Source organism: Dreissena polymorpha, chromosome 8 (genome assembly GCF_020536995.1).
Source record: "Dreissena polymorpha isolate Duluth1 chromosome 8, UMN_Dpol_1.0, whole genome shotgun sequence".
Classification (NCBI taxonomy): Eukaryota; Metazoa; Mollusca; class Bivalvia; order Myida; family Dreissenidae; genus Dreissena; species Dreissena polymorpha.
The window spans coordinates 66,096,494-66,114,719 of NC_068362.1; the positions used below are offsets into that span (position 1 = coordinate 66,096,494).

The following is an 18,226-nucleotide window of genomic DNA, read 5'->3' on the forward strand; positions in this document are numbered from 1 at the left end:
TTTGTTCATCCACTCCCAGGTCAACACATAGTCCTCTCGTTGGCTGATGTTGGACATAAACCATTGAAATATATCAATGGCAAGCTGTTCTTCATCATTTCCAAATGTACCAAGACATTTTTTATAAGCATTTTGCACTTTATGTAGTGTGCATGTCGGAAAATTAGTGAGTCCTGGTAACCCCAATGATTTCTTGTGGTTATCAATATTTCTCCAGATGGTTTTATTTACGTTCAACCCATCACTGCACAAAGCTAAAAGCTGCTCAATTGGCAGTTCATAGTCTTTTCATCCAATGTCCCAATAAAGGAACTGCTGACCATTTCGCCTTTAGCATGTCCGAACATGGGGCTTTTCAGGAATATTGTACAGTAACGTCTCCCTTCAGCTCATTCCAAAATCTAAAAAGAACATCACATTGATTTGTGTCGTGTGCATTTCCTGTTTTATCAAATTGTATTGTTAATGGACTTTTTATACTTATCTTTCCACAATATCCCTTCTAAATAAGGACCAAGGCCATCTGATATTAGATATGATACCTTATATTTGCTCATTGTGAATTGTTCAGAAAATGATCCAGGAAACATCACCTTCAACAAGTCGCTAATTCATATCACATTATGAGTAAGAATACCCACATGATTCCACTTGCATCGCCCATGATTTTTTTAGCTATTCGATCGCTTACTAATAAAGGCTTTGGAAAGACAGTCTGCCCCCTTATTTTCAGTATAACCACCTCCTTGTTGACTGCCTCCTGGTACAGGTGATTTTAATAGATGTGTCTGGCCTTTATCTTTGCATACTTTCACCAACTGCTTATGTTTTAATCCATCTGCATGGCCCAGTAACTGAAACAGGCCAGAATTTGAACATGATATGCTTTCACACCTAACAAGGCAATACACAGCAAAGCAGTTCCCAGACGGGGGATTGGGATTAGTGTCTATCTTTTCTACTCAAGCCAATATATCTAGGAAGATAAACCATTAATGCATACCTACAGCAAAGCCAAATATATTTAAAACACTATGAAAACATGTATACATATCCAGGTGACATTAAATAAATAAAAACAAAAATGTATTTTGCCCATAAAATAATTTATAACTCGTAACTGAATAAAAACTATGAGAACTAGGAGCTTTTTGTAGAAACTAGGAAAAAGTAGGAGACTTTACAAAATACTAGGACAAAGTAGAAAAACGCTGAAAAAACTGTAATTCTATACTGTGTACAGTTAACGGATGAAGTCATAATTTAGGCTATTTTAATTGTTTGTTTTCATTTAATTACTGGTGGCAGGTAAACAAATTTAATAAAACGCAAAATACAGTTAAATTGTTCTTGCAGAATGGCCAAGCGGTTATGCTGTTGGTTTTTAACAATTGGAACAGATTGGTTTATTTTTTTCATTTCGTTTTAAATATTGTTTGCGGATTTGCCAAGCATTTCTTGCTCGAAAGTGGCAACTGCAATTGTAATCATGTTTACTGTTTGATTTACATTATGTGTGCTGTACAATTTTGATAATGCATTTGGGAAACTTTCCTTAAAAACAGGAAATTCAGATGGTGACAAGAGTTGCGTTCTGACGTATTCAATAATAACAATAACAAACACAGTGCAATACTGTGTGTCAATTACAGTTATTATCAAAGATTCATGTATGTGGTCTTAGTGGTAAACGAGAAGTGAAGAGTATATCAACTTTTAATTGATCTGAAATTTAAAAAATCGACATCAAACATTATTTCTTGGTATTAAATATTTGTATAAAAGCAACATAATGCGAGATGAAAATAACACGTTATTGCATCCTTGTGTATGAGTTGTATTGATCTGAAATTAAAATAATTGTCATGTAACATAACGCATATACATTTCTTGGTTTTTAATATTTGTATAAAATCAACAAAATTGAAGATGAACATAGCCATAAATATATATAAATTTTGCAAGAGCATCATATGTATTATTCAATCCACATTGGTTTTAGTGAATCTCGAAAAACAATGAATTCATGTGATTAAACTTTTCTAAGTACTTAAAAACAAGAGCTGTCTTCATCAAAAGGCATATGCCCCCGAAAAACGCTTTTTCGAAACCAAAACGCAGATTTCGAAACCAGTAAAGTTTGGTGAAGATCTGATGACAATTGCTTGAGTAATTGAGCGGAAACGAGAAAAAACTCAATGTTTCGATGATTCAAGGGCCGTACCTCAGGAGTTTCTTGTTCAATTTGGCTGATTATCGAACTTGACCTAGATCTTATGATCTTACACATTTTGACGAAGTGTGGCAAAGATCCTATGACATTTGCTCGAGTTATTGAGCGGAAACGAGAAAAAAAACGCAATTTTTTTTGATGATTCAAGGGCCGTAACTCAGAAGTGTCTGTGTCAAATTGGCCGAGTATCAAGCTTGACCTACATCTTATGACCTTACACATGTTCATGAAGTGTTGCGAAGATCCTATGACATTTGCTCGAGTTATTGAGCGGAAACGAGAAAAAACGCAATTTTTCGATGATTCAATGCCCTAACTCTGGAGAGTCTCGGTCAATTGGGCCGATTATCGAACTTGACCAAGATGTTATTGTCTTACACATTTTCATGAAGTGTGGTTAAGATCCTATGACAAATGCTCGCGTTATTGAGCGGAAACGAGAAAAACTCCATTTTTTCAATGATTCAAGAGCCTCAGGAGTGTCTGTGTCAATTTGGCCGATTATCAAACTTGACCTAGATGTTATAGCCTTACACATGTTCATGGAGTTTGGTGAAGATCTGATGACAATTGCTCGAGTTATTGAGCGGAAACGAGAAAAAAACAATTTTACGATGTTTCAAGGGCCGTTACCCAGGAGTGTCTGGGTCAATTTGGCCGAATATCGAACTTGGCTTAGATGTTATTGCCTTACACAATTTGATGAAGCTTGGTAAAGATCTGATGATAATCGCTTGACTTATTTAGCGGAAACTAATCCGGACGGAAAGACGGACTAACTAACGGACGGTGCGATTTGAATATGCCCATAGAACCTATGTTTTTGGGGCATAAACATTTACTGGTAATAAGTATACACTACAAAATGCACGATCATATTTTAAACGAAAGAACCGCAAATTCGTATACTGGCCTTATTTTAACATCGTGTACGCAAGTTCGACTTCTAAATTGTTCAACTGTTTATATCCGGTAAGCAGAATTTGTATCAATACCCTTGGTTTACTGCATTTTGTTTTAAAGGTACCGTCATTCACGAATGACGAAAAAAGAAAAGTTCTAAAATACCGTATTTTTTTATTAGTTTAATATATTGATTAAAATATCACGACTGGTATATTACATTACTTTAAAACAAGTTGTTAAGTATTCATATTTTCAGTATATTCGGTAATGAACTTTACTGGCAACCGGTACCGGGTACCTACCAGACGTACCAGTAAACGCCAGTAGATTGATCATCATCGTCATGTGGTAAACCCAGGAATGCAAATTGTGCATGCGTAGTGAATTGTATATATTATATATATTAATATGAAATTATCAATCTACTTGCGTTATTTATAGTGTGTATATCGTTATGTAACCTATTTTCGCGATGTACTTTCGGTTTACTATCGCGAAATTTTATTACCGAATTGACTGAAAATATGAACTGTTTTCAAGTAATGTAATATACCAGTCGTGATATTTTAATAAATATAAACTAATAATTGTAAAAAGATACAGTATTTTAGAACTTTTCTGTTTTCTTCAACCACTGTACCTTTTATGTCGGCTTTTGACGTTGTAAAGTGTATGATGTTAGGTAACAATTTCTGCCAAAGCACAAATGCTTTAATTGTGTTTCATACTTGCAATTCCTTATAATGTTTTTTGTAATGTATACACTTGTACGGCAACTGAGAATGACATATACGTGGAGAATTGGAGAAAACAGTATGATACTGTAACTATACAGACTTCTAAGAAGAGGTATTTAGACAATAACACACTGCAGAGCTGGGTCCGACGTCTATAATCGGCCCGCTGCCGACATAGCGGCGATATGTGGGGATAAAAAACAATTTAACACTATAGTTTTCCACATAAATTTATTCGTCCTTGGTCTCTGTAGCACTATAAACACGTGATTAACATACTGAGTAGATGAAAAGTCAGCTGTATTTTAGTTAATTAGGTATCATGCAAAAGAAAATAAGATAGTTAACATTAGCAATACACGATTTTGACTACAAATCAAATACATATTTTCAGTGCTTCAACTTATCAAATGTCAGTCAATCATAATTACAATTAATCTTGCGTGACAGTAGGTTTGAAAAGCACACACACACACTCAATACATGTACGAGCTGATAATGGGAAAGAGGCTTTGTCATTAATATATTAATCTCATGAAATTAAATATGGTATTATTTCGGAAATTATGTTTTCAAAACCTGACATGTAATATATTGTTTTTTTTGTTTTATTTTAAATTATGAGAACTATTACTTTAGTTTACAAGCAATGAAAATGTACATCATTTATACCACAATTTTGTCTATTGCAAAACTGTGTCAACTTCATCAAGAAATTAAACAGTAAGAGCATGATACATATTTTGTTGTTGTTTATGAAACATATGAACCCAGTATACACAACAGAACAAAAAATAATTTACATTACTAGCTATAATTATTTACAATTTTGAAAATTTCCATTCTTCAATAAAACTGTACTGTTCCTTGATTTTTGGTTTTTCAACATTTAACTTTTGGCAGTTGTCCAGCCATCCTCCTCCTTATGATCTGGAATGAAACGCACAATTACAGATTTATATTTATAAAAAAAACTCCTTGTACACCCGACAAAGGCTGATCATTCAATCTTAAGTCCAATATGTATGCATTTTGGATGCTAAGCAAACGACCAAAAATGTGTTGATTCTCAGAGGATTCAAAAAACTAAATAAATCCAAATGTAACACAAAACGTTCTGCTCGATATGTAATACGGTGGCAAAAATGCCCTTCTGTGATAACAGATAATTATATGCAGTATAATTTTTTCATCCATGTATAATATTTTACACTCTGAAAATAAAATAAGCACACCTTGAGAGAAGGAGGCTGGTTTATCTCTAGGAGGACCATCTGAAATAATATAGTGGGTTTCGGATTACAAATCTAGTTATGCTTATTTGTAATTCAACAAATCACGGAATACGCACCAACATCACTAGATTTTGAATTTCTCCTCTAAGACGCTCATATTTCGGTACAATGCATACTTTCTCATTTCCATTGTTCAGGACACATGCAGTGGACATAGATTAATCCTTGCTGTTACTATATATTGTTAATTATTACCATAAAATGGTCAATTATAAACCAGTGCCAATATTGTACCTCTGCGCCACGAATCCCTGTCATCCCTTGATGGTGGAGGTCCTTTTCTGTCGTTCCGGGTCGGGGGTCCCCGCCAATCATTCCTAAAGCCACGCTGGTCCCTGGGGCCACGATCATCCCGAGGACCTCGGTCAACCCTTGGACCACGATCATCTCTGGGACCGCGGTCGTCATTACGGCCACGATCGTTCCTAGGTCCGCGGTCGTCTCTAGGCCAACGGTCGTCCCCACCCCTTCTCCAGCCGCCACCCCTTCCGAGATCCCTCTCCCCTCTTACGCTTGCTCGATCACGCCAACTGCTACCTGTTAATCAATTTAACATAAAAGCCTTACAGTGTTTTAATTACCGGTAATTTGTCCTCATATAATACGCATCGGTGCGTACAACGCACAAAAAACATTTAATATTCCAAAGCACGCATTTACATTTGTTAAATTCATGAACTGCTTAATCTTCTTCTATGTTTGATTTCAGATCGAAGACATTCTGACAAGGTTTCAACAACATTGAAAAAATCATGTGGCCTCTATAGTGGCAACAAATTTAACGTTGGCAAGCATTAAAATTAATGTTGCACATAAACTGACCAAATATCTGACTCTGCACACGTCTGCTCAGGTGAGCTAATAAATATAAAATAAAAAATGTACCAGTTTTCTTGTAAGTTTAAATAAATAAATTGTTTTAATTGTTTGAGTACACCGGGGTATGCATCACAAACGCCATACGTCTCAATCAAGGGATCATTTTCGCAAAAAATCCGAAATAAGACAATTTTTCTCAACATTCTTTACTCATGGCTGTTTTATAATAAATTATCTAAGTTGCAATTCAACCCCCTTTTGCTAATTACTTATCCATTTATTGCCGACTTTATAATACACTAGCTTGCGAAGTGTTGTTGATAATATAAGGGATAAAGATCTATTTAGAATTTGTCACCATGTATGCTATAAATAGATGTCACATTTTTTCCGACCATTTCAGAAAAGGTATGGCATATTTGATAAATATGTTTGGTAAACTTAATAGTCTAACAAAGTACAGAAATGCACTACTTACTTAATAATTATATTCTGAGTTATCAAATGGTTACAACAATGAAAATTTTGGGAAACCAAGATTAATGTTACTTTATTTACCAACAAGTGATTCCTTCAATTTTATTGGGATGGTTCTTTATTTAGTAAATGCAATACAATTCATAACTTTAATGATTTCATATTGAAATAATTACTGTTAAATGAAATTTATTGCATATTTTCATTAAAATTGCTGATTTTACATAGAGGTAGTATGCAGTATGTTATAGTCACACTTTTTCTTTTATGTCAAGTACAGCTTAAAAGATTCATAACTTTTATTTACCGCTAAATGGTGGCGGTGCTGAAGATTGAGGCCGATTGGCCGGATGTTCTCTTCCAGTTGCCTTTACATCTGAAACACATAATCTAAAAGTCATTGAAGACATAAACAATATCAATTATTAAACAAAAACGTATTGTATTCAAATTTGATTTTAATTTAATTCAAATAAAATGTACATTTTCTGACATTTCATAACTGATTTTTGACCTTAAAAACAGAGACAAAGATGATCAAATACTATTCTAAGAAGCTTGCTTATCTTTTTCTCTACCATTTCTGTCATTTTCTAATACTTATTGCAAAAAAATACTTTTATAACAAAAGGGAAAATTTCCTTTTGAGATTGATAACATGAAATCGACAACAATTTTGAGACAGCTTTAATTTTACATCAGCCCACCTTAAGGCTCGAATAAAAATAAAATAATACCAAATTACCCTTAGGATTAGCATCTAGGATTAAGTTACATTTTTATGAGAAAAACAGTTGCAGCTAAATTACTTTTTTTAAATCATGACAGCCTACTAGTCAGTTTTTCAATTTTTGAGTGCAGATTAAAAAAACATAAAGGTATTTAACAACTAATAATAATTTAACATAGGAATCTTGCAAAATTTAATATTGACAATAAATGTGATTTAGAAGCCAGGTAAACACAAATATGGCTCATTTATGGAAATAAACAGGAAGTTCAAAAAACAAAACTGCTCTGGATTTCTTGAAGAAGAAAAGGTAAACTAGCAAGGCTTTTTGAACACAGGCCAGGAAGGTAAACACAAATATGCAACAATTCGGGAAAAGTACAGGAAATTGATTAAAATAAAACTGCTCGGCATATCTTGGAAAAGAAAAACTTATTTGGCTTTTTCAAGACAGGCCAAATAATTATGCTTACGCACCAGCTCGATATTCGAATGTCGAATGTTGATTGTCGATGTCAGTGTCAACTTCACGCACCTGTATTCGATATAGTATGATGTTTTATCATCTCTCAAAATGCAGACAATTAACAAAAATATCCATGTTTGACTCAATATACATATATTTTTTTATTATTGGAGGACATACTTTTTCAGTGTGATATATTGTTATATCTTAATATGGTAGGGCGATAATTTATTGTTGACTTCAATGTCATGTGTCCCTTTAAAACTAGAGCTTTGTCCCAAACGTGACCGAACATACAAAAAGCATCGTGTTAATTGAAATAGTACACTGCCGTTAATCATGGGCGCCACCTCTGTTTTGAGATGCATTAATGAATGAGCCGATGCTACTTCCGAGGTGGCGCTAAGGACCGGATGTTTTGAAATTTCACGGATACTTTTCAGGGTGAGTTTGTTTTAAATGTTTTTCTACATTGCCCATACCTTAGTTCAGGGTCACATAACTAAAAAATGCATGGATAAATGCACATACAAATCGTGTCTCGCGCAGCTCTTCACGGGAATGAATTCACAATATAATTATATAAAGTTCAAAATGTATTCGCTTGAGAAATGTGGAATCAGTTCGCTCAACAAAATTTGTACATTTTTCACATACAGACCAAACCAACTGGCCAACAAACAAAGCAGCCGACAAACTGACTTACGGCGTGACTCCAATTATATTAATGTTATTACATGCTTAACAATGCATGGTCAAAATAAACCCCAGTGTTATTACGCAAGAAATCGAACAGTCAAATAATCGATCTCTCTGTCCATTTGGTAATATAACGCTTATTTCGTTCATAATGCACTCTTTGGTTTTGACTGTGATAAAGCGGGAGATAAATAGACAGTTGCCGAGTTATCAATTGTAGCACTAACTGAAGAAGAACTTGTCACAGTAGTTGTAAATACCCACCCTCTACGTCACATGTAGTAATATGTAGCAAGTTTTAAAGTCACCATGCGGTTTCAGAGTATTATGTTGCTTTCTTATCGTGTTACCAATATATGCAGAAGATCAGAACGATTTGAACAGCATTGAAAGAGGGTCACTCAAACACCAATAATTCGAGGTTTGATTTGAATATATACAAATTTACAGAACATGTCGCTTAAAAGAAACGTTTACTCAAGGACGAAACATGATGAACAATAGGCGGTCCAACAAGCCCCCTCCCCTCCACCAGTGCATTAGCACAGGTGAGCTTAAAAGAAGCGACGATGTAACCATCAAATGCGTAACCCATGTAAGCCATTTAATAAATGATTTATTAAATTATCACATGCAATAGCTTGATCAACGTAAGCACGCCAGTACTATAGAGTTATTGGTATACGTACTGGTATTTGTACAAGTGTTTATCTATCTGTATTAATTCAGTAATAATTGTTAATTGTATAATATATGTGTAAGATATATGCATACAATTTAATAATGTGATATAAGAACAAATTAAACAGTTCGCCTCAATCAACCTACCTCGTCAACATGTTCATTACTTCATCGCTTCCATCGCAAGCAATCGTAAATGTTCCCATCTGCTGATTTTCACTGAATTTGTCCACCAAGGTTAGGTTACGAACAAACTCATATTCTTTAATATTGCTTTCATGTCTACAAATTGTATTTTTATCTTTTAATAAATCGATATTCTTTCCATTTCTCTTAATTGCTAAAAATAAATGCTGAAAATGCTTTTTATTTTCCAGCTCATCTAAAAGTTCCATTTGCTGCAGCAGAACTTGTTTATGGTCCTTACATTTAAGTTCCGTTTCATCCAATAGGTCTGTATTTTGTTTGTGTAAGTCATCACATTCTTTTTCTGCTTTTGTCATCCATATTTTAAGTTGATCGACTAACGCCTCGTGAAATTCATGTATCTCTTTTGCAGAGCTTGATCTACATTTATCATTCACTCATCGATTTTCATCTATTTTGACCATAATGCGATCTATTTCTTCGTCCAACTCTTGCAATTTAGACTGCAATGTAGACACACTTATATGCATGTTCTCTGCGTCGTGTTGGATATTGTTCAAATCAACCACCGATTCCAAACAAGCTGTATGATTTGAAAGTACACAACGCCCACAAATACAGACATCGTGTGTCTCGCAATAAAACGACTGGTTTTCATCAGAGTGGTCTTTACACTTCTGCTTGTGAACATCAGTATCGACCTGCGACTTTACTCCTGTATCAGTTGATATTGCAGTTCCAAACTTTGACATTTTATTTTGTTTATTTAATTCTTCATTGGGAAATATTATATGGGTACTGAACATTTTTGGTCTGGTATGATTCCTAAAACAGGTATCGCACAGTTTGCACTCACAGTTTTCGCAAATCCCTACAACCTTATCAACAAAGCAGAGTCCACATTCCACTGCCCTTGTCTCCATTTCCTTAACTGAAGATTAATCTGAAATTTTGAAAATTTGATAAGTAATATGCAAAATACACTCTAGATCTAGATGGTCTAACCGCAGTCGTTATTGGTATCTCTTATCTTTGATTATAAAAATACGTCTCATTCTGAATTAATGATTGGAGTACTACCCACATAATTGTAGAAACGCATAGATATGATGACAAATACAAGTGTAAGTGTAAATATGTATTGAAGAAATACTAACACATTTTATGTAACAGCATAAACAGTGGAACCCCTCTTAGCCGGACATCCCCGGGACAGAGAGGAAATTCCGGTTTAGAAAGGATTCCGCTTTAGAGGGGAAATTGACACATCATCCATTAGACGCGTTAAAGTTACTAAGTAACTTATCAAAGCTCAGTGCCTTTTCCTGTATGATCGGACCAGAGATCTGCAATGACTTAGCCCTTACAATAAAGAACCAGTCCCATACAATTAGTTCCCTCCATAACTGCGCATTCAACTGTACGTTCGCTTTAATATTATAATATGTTCTTTTTTAAATATAACAATTTACATTTTCTCACAGTCGCCTGATATGAGGACAACAAAGACCTATTTCATGTTGAAGATCTGTAGATGATAAACAGTATATGTAAACTTAAAGCTGACATTTAAACTTTAACCTAAATATCAACTTGAACCCCAAACCTTTAAGGTACGTGTTTATCGATTGTGGTGTGATGAAAATTCGCCATTCAATGCTTCAAAGTGATACATGTATACATCGTATCTAAAGAGCTCTCTTATAAAATAAGAATATGATTCAAGAAAGTGAGAAGAAAAAAAAATAGTTTTAATGTTTGATATTTTAGGTCAAAAGACAACCTTTTTTAATATCCCTTCACCATTTCCACCCCCTGTGATGTAAATATTACATTAAATGTCGACGTTTTGTACAGTGTGGTCGTCACTTCCGAAAAATCAACGTTCCTAAAATTGCATTTAATTCAACACTTTCAAACAACATTATTACTAAACTAAATTGTTCAGTTATAAACAATACCGTTTGATGTTTTTTATGCCCCCGAAGGATTGCATATAGTTTTTTAAATGTCCGTCAGTCCGTCCGTCTGTCTGTCAGTCTGTCCGTCAGTCTGTCCGTCCGCCCGATACTTAAACATTGGTCATAACTTTTGCAATATTAAAGATAGCAATATTTGACATGCATGTGTATCTCATGGAGCTGCACATTTTGAGTGCTGAAAGGTCAAGGTCATCCTTCAAGGTCAAAGGTCAAATATATGGCTTCAAAGCGGCGCAGAAAGGGGAATTGTGTTTCTGCCAAACACATCCCTTGTTCTCAATAAAACGGAAGTAAATGGTAGAAAAAAATACAAAAAGCTTATTCATTGAAACGCTCGTTGACATTTTTTTTAAAGACGGCAAAATTCTGCATCCGCATGAATTGATCTGTGATAAAAACACAATTATTATCTTAACACATTTCCTAAGCAAAGTGATCGGGGTTATGATTTAAGTGTTTTTTTAATTAAAAAATCGGAAAACAATTAGCATTTTAACTGTAAATTAAAAAACGCGAAACAGACACACTGCTGAAAATTTCAGTTCCGAAATATACATGTCACAAACTGTATGGAACTATCATACAGCTATTTAATTAGGTCATTGTTATTGCTAACATTTGTGTCATAGAATAAATTAACAAATCCTTTTGTCTCTACAAAATCTCAACATACGAAATCAATATCCTTCTAGTTTACTATTAACATTAATTCTTTCCAAACTTTTACTACAGTTCAGACTACAAAACTCACCAGCTTTAATCACTTCAACCTATTACACGCATGACTATTTCGCGGCGCTGATCATGTGACAAGCGCAAGTAACCGTGCATTTGCCACTTGACCGCCAGAACATTAACATATTAGGCCTATATCGCTGGTATGTTGTTCTGCGTTGTTATTACAGGTAAGTGATACATCAATTTGATAACATTTGTATTGTTGTAATCTCTTTTCTAATTAAATGCAACGTACGTTATGTGTTGTATTTATCGTATTACAATGTTTATTTTTTATAAATGTTATTACTGTAATAATTGCTTAACAATGCTGATTATTGTAAAGCATGTGCGACTTGACCACCAGAACGTAGACATAGTTTATTTTTGTTATATTGTTCTGTGATGTTGTTACAGTATTTTCACTCGAACCATATAAATATTTGCCGAGAGATAAGGCGACAATTGTGTCAAGTGAAAAGTACACATCAGTCAAAGATAAAATATGTTTTCAGTAAACTTTAATGGAATAAAACAATCAAAATGGGAAGTAGATTCTCGGATTATATAATTATATGGTATTTGTTTATTTACCTTTATTTTACTACCATTTGTACCAGACAGTGCGATCCATGTAAATCCGGTACGGGACAGCTACATGAGCAACTCGGTGAGAAAACCGGGTAAAGTGCATTTGCATAAATTGTTATCTCGGATTAACCAATGTGGATCACACAGGCTAAATCGAAACAGCACTTTTTATAATACGCTTTCGTGGTATTTTCTGTTTCAAAATCCTCTATGTCCCAGCATCTTTGCACAGGTAAATCCGAGATACAACAAATACACGTGCACGTCACCGGGTTTTCGCACAAACGGTCAAATATGGATTTTTCTCCCTTGTTATTTTGTTTAAAATATCGTATTGATGTAAAATGAACTATTTTGACAGTCATAGTTTGTTCTGTTATGAAGTAGATCTCACCTGCTGTCACGTGATTCGCTATTGGCGAACATTGTAATTTGAGAAACTGTACGATCGTTGAAAACTTTAATTCCCACTTATAGTTTGATGATCGTTGAAATCTTAAACACTCATTTATATTTGACTTTCATTAAAGGTAAGCGCATGATCAAGCTTGAAATTAGCTGTCTTATACCCTATATTCAATATAAAATCGGTCGCTGTTAACAACCATTTATTATTTCGTTAGTGATTTAAAACTGACGACCCCATTGTATTTATTAAAGTAACAATCACGCTAAAAAATATCGAATATTTCGTTAAATAAAGCTAACCCATAAAAAAATCAATGTTCCTTTTAGCAAAATGCAAAATTTCAACGTTAGATGTTGTCTGGTAGAATTGATTTAACGAGATACAAAATGCTCGTTTTTATTTTTTTGTGGCCACAAATAATTCCATTTATATCTCCCGTGAAATATCCGAACATTTACGGGCGAACACGAGATTGGATACGGTAAGCGTCGGAAGCATGACGTAGCTCTCATGAATAATCATTCTGTGAAATCAAAATGAATTCTGGGTAACTGGAACTTGGCGAATGCGAAAATGGCTTGTATAAATTATGCAAATGAACGCAACCCGAATGAATCCGATCCTGACTCGAAAGCGAAAGTAGATTACATCGTGGAACGATATTTAGATATTTAAAACTTGCCGAATGCTTGTAATATAACGTTTTTACATCAATGTTACTTGTTTTTAGGGTCTTCCTATTGTAATTAACCATCGTATGGTACTACTTGTTGTCGAATGTTTTTATATAGCATAATTCAGTAGCCGTATGTATTGGTGAGCGTGATAGTGACTTAAATATTCTGATAACGTGCAAGTACATGAATAAAATAAATTCAAAATAGAAACTTGAAATAAGTTACATACCGTAAAAAAGATCCTTTATAATTGTTATCAAACGATACATGTAACAAAAAAATGTAGACCTTGCTATAGGTTAAACCGAAAGTGCATTTTCTAAAAGTAGGAAGTCATTATAACGGGAGATAACTGAACACGAAATTTACCCGAGGCGATAGTACATTTAATTGTTCAATATTTCAAAGAATAAAACCATCTGATACCCGATTTTAGTTTACATGACAGTTTGAAAGGTCTCGCATCAATTAAACAGAAATAATGTAAACGTGTTAACAAATATGTTTCGTTATGTGATGGGCATTGCGATTGCGTTTTAGGTTATTTAAAGTTATTGTTTTCATTAAATTACTTCTGGCAAGAAAACAAATTTAATGAAACGGAAAATAAAGCTGAATTGGTCCTGCAGACTGGCCGAGCGGTTATGTTGTTAGTTTTGAACGATTGGAATAGATTGGTCCAATATTTTTCTTTTGTTTTAAATATTGGTTGAGGATTTGCCAAACATTTCCTGTTCCACAGTTGCAACCGGAATTGTTATCATGTTAAGTGTTTGCTTTATATTGCTATGTGTATCTTCGAGTGTTGAGAAGGCATTTGGGAACTTGCCTTAAATAAATGAAATTTAAATGATGACAAGAGTTGCTTTCTGAAGTATTCAATAGTAACGATAACGAACACAGTGCAATAATGTGTGTAAATTATCAAAGATTAATACATGTTGTCTTAGTGGTAAACGAAAAGATAGGAGAATTACAACTGTCATTGAACGGCAATTAAATAATCGACATGAAACATTAAGCACATACATGTCTTGGTATGTAATATTTGTATAAAAGCAACACAATGCGAGATGAAAATAGCACGTAATTGCAGCCTTGTGTAAAAACGTAGTATAAATCTGAAATTTAAATAACTGTCATGTAACATAAAGCTCATACATTTTTTGGTTTTAATATTTGTATAAAATTAAAATTGAAGATGTATAAAATATATTTATTTTATGCTTTCCGGTGGTTTATAGAGAAATATCAGTGAAATAAAACTGGTATTTCACTGTTTTAAACAGTGAAAAATAACAGTGAAAAATATCGATATTTTACACTATTTTACTGTGAAATGACGTCATTTTATCGACGAAATGACGTCATAAATCCAGCGAAATTATCCAGTAAAACTCTTTTACAATGTAAATTAACGGTGAAAAAACGCATAAAATAAAAAGAAAATTTGTTGGATTCGATGGAATATCGATATTAATTCACTCGAAATCATAAAAAATGCATATTTTCACTCGTGGCTGTGCCACTCGTGAAAATATTATTTTATATGATCACTCATGAAATAAAATCGATATTCCACCGAATCCAACAAATATCCTCTATATAAACTTTTGCAAGAGCATCAAATGGTAATTATGTAATTACTCAATCCATATTGATTTGAGTGAATCCCGCAAAACAATAAGAAATCGCAAGTTCGTATACTGGCCTGATTTTAACATCGTGTACACAATTTCGAATTCTATAGACAATAACACATGACAGAGCTGGACAGGACGTCTATAATCGGCCCGCTGCCGACGTAACGGCTATAAGTGGGGATAAAATACAATATAACACTATTGTTTTCCACATAAATATATTCGTCCTTGGTCTCTGTAGCACTATAAACACGTGATTAACATACTGAGTAGATGGTCAAAGTCAGTTGTATTTAAGTGTATTTGGTATCATGCACAAGAAAATAAGATAGTTAACATAAGCAATACACGATTTTGACTACAAATCAAATACATATTTTCAGTGCTTCAACTTATCAAATGTCAGTCAATCATAATTACAATTAATCTTGCGTGACAGTAGGTTTGAAAAGCACACACACCCACTCAATACGAGCTGATAATGGGAAAGAGGCTTTTTCATTAATGTATTAATTTTATGAAATTAAATATGGTATTATTTTGGAAATAATGTTTTCAAAAACTGACATGTAATTAATTATTTTTTTTATTTTAAATTATGAGAACTATTACTTAAGTTTACAAACAATGAAAATGTACATCATTTATACCACAATTTTGTCTATTTCAAAACTGTGTCAACTTCATCAAGAAATTAAACAGTAAGAGCATGATACATATTTTGTTGCTGTTTATGAAACATATTAACCCAGTACACACAACAGAACAAAAGACAATTTACATTCCTAGCTATAACTAATTTTGACAATTTCCATTCTTCAATAAAACTGTACTGTTCCTTGATGTTTGGTTTTTCAACATTACATTTAACGTTTGACCGTTGTCCAGCCATCCTCCTCCATATGATCTGGAAAGATACGCACAATTACAGATTTATATTTTTGTTAAACCTCCTTTTACATCCGACACAGGCTGATCATTCAATTTTAAGTCCAATAAGTATGCATTTTGGATGCTAAGCAAACGACCAAAAATGTGTTGATTCTCAGAGGATTCAAAAATGTAAATAAATCCAAATGTAACACACAACGTTCTGCTCGATATGTAATACGGTGGAAAAAAGTCCTTCTGTGATAACATATAATTATATGCAGTATAATTATTTCATCCGTGTATAATATTGTACACTCTGAAAATAAAAATGAAAACCTTGAGAGAAGGAGGCTTGTTTATCTCTAGGAGGACCATCTTAAATAATATAGTGGGTTTTCGGATTACAAATCTAATTAGGCTTATTCGTAATCCCACAAATCACGGAATACGCACCAACATCACTAGATTTTGAATGTCTCTTCTAAGACGCTCATATTTTGGTACAATGCATACTTTCCCATTTTAATTGTACAGGACACATGCAGTGGACATAGATTAATCCTTGCTGTTACTATGTATTGTTAATTATTACCATAAAGTGGTCAATTATAAATCAGTGCCAATATTGTACCTCTGCGCCACGAATCCCTGTCATCCCTTGACGGTGGAGGTCCTTTTCTGTCGTTCCGGGTCGGGGGTCCCCGCCAATCATTCCTTGAGCCACGCTGGTCCCTGGGACCACGATCATCTCGAGGACCTTGGGCATCCCTTGGACCACGATCATCTCTATGCTAACGGTCGTCCCCATCCCTTCTCCAGCCGCCGCCCCTTCCGAGATCCCTCTCCCCTCTGTCGCTTGCTCGATCACGCAAACTTCTACCTGTTAATCAATTTAGCATAAAAGCCTGAGAGTGTTTTAACTACTGGTACTTTGTCCTCATATGATACGCATCGGTGTGTACAACGCACAAAAAAAATCCAAAGCACGCATTTACATATGTTAATTCATGAACTGCTTAATCTTCTTCTATGTTTGATTTCAGATCGAAGACATTCTTACAAGGTTTCAACAACATTGAAAAACTCATGTGGCCTCTATAGTGGCAACAAGCTAAACGTTGGCAAGCATTAAAATTAATGCACATAAACTGACCACATATCTTACTCTGCACACTTATGCTAAGGTGAGCTAATAAACATAAAAATAATGTACCAGTATTCTTGTAATATATGTTTCAATGCCAAGTTTAAATAAATAAATTTCATTTTTAATTGTTTTAATTGTTTGAGTATACCGGGGTATGCGTCACACACGCCATGCGTCTCAATCAAGGTATCATTTTCCCCAAAACACGAAATAAGACAACTGTTCTCAACATTCTTTAGTCATGGAGGTTTTATAATAAATTATCTAAGTTGCAATTCAACCTCCTTTTGCTAATTACTTAACCCTTTATTGCCGACTTTATAAGATAATAGCTTGCGAAGTTCAATATTACTGACAAGAAATTGCCATCACTTTACTGGATACCTAAATTACATAAGACGCCATATAAAAGTCGTTTTATCGCTAATTCAGTGTCTTGTACCACCAAACAATAATCAGTGTATCTTACATCTGCATTGAGTGCTATTAGATATCATATAGCTAAATTTTGTTATAAAGTTTATGAAAACAGTAATATTAACCTATTTTGGTCAATAAAAAACTCCTTAGAAGTTATTGATAAAATTGAAAAGTAAAAATATAAGGTATCACAGGTAAGTACTTATGATTTTTCAACACAATATACAACGCTTCCTCGCGCTTTAATAAAATCCAAACTTGTTTCTTTGATTGAAAAAACTTTTGCTAGAGAGGAGTGTTTGTATCTAGCTTTAAACACTAAAACAGCTTTTTTTTACTAATCAGATATTAGATAATAACATCATTTGGACTGGTCTTGACTTTTGTGCAGCACTTACTTCTTCTGGATAACTTGTTTGTTGAATTTAATGGTAAAATATTTAAACAAATTATTGGCGTTCCTATGGGTACTAATTGTGCGCCACTTATAGCTGACCTTTTTTATATCGTTATCAAAACGAATTTATGTTAGAATTACATAAAACTAAGCAAGTAGATTTGATTCATTGTTTTAACC

General features: G+C 33.9%; 1 protein-coding gene across 5 annotated transcripts in view; it reads right to left on the bottom strand.

Annotated features, from left to right (window-relative positions):
• Positions 1 to 4,092: 4,092 nt before the first annotated feature.
• Positions 4,093 to 18,226, bottom strand: part of LOC127841741 (uncharacterized protein TM_0508-like) — a 78,120-nt gene continuing 63,986 nt past the window's right edge. For 3 of the 5 annotated variants that reach the window (XM_052370790.1, XM_052370795.1, XM_052370794.1), the window contains 5 exons: positions 7,675 to 7,732; positions 6,775 to 6,843; positions 5,406 to 5,708; positions 5,112 to 5,150; positions 4,093 to 4,806 (listed from right to left, as the gene is read on the bottom strand). In XM_052370790.1, coding sequence (XP_052226750.1) covers positions 4,766 to 4,806; positions 5,112 to 5,150; positions 5,406 to 5,708; positions 6,775 to 6,843; positions 7,675 to 7,732 — 510 coding nt within the window. In that variant the 3' untranslated portion in view covers positions 4,093 to 4,765. Of the gene's footprint in view, positions 4,807 to 5,111; positions 5,151 to 5,405; positions 5,709 to 6,774; positions 6,844 to 7,674; positions 7,733 to 15,284; positions 16,117 to 16,713; positions 16,963 to 18,226 lie in introns of those variants that run through there. The other 2 variants (XM_052370791.1, XR_008031298.1) reach the window with 2 other exon arrangements.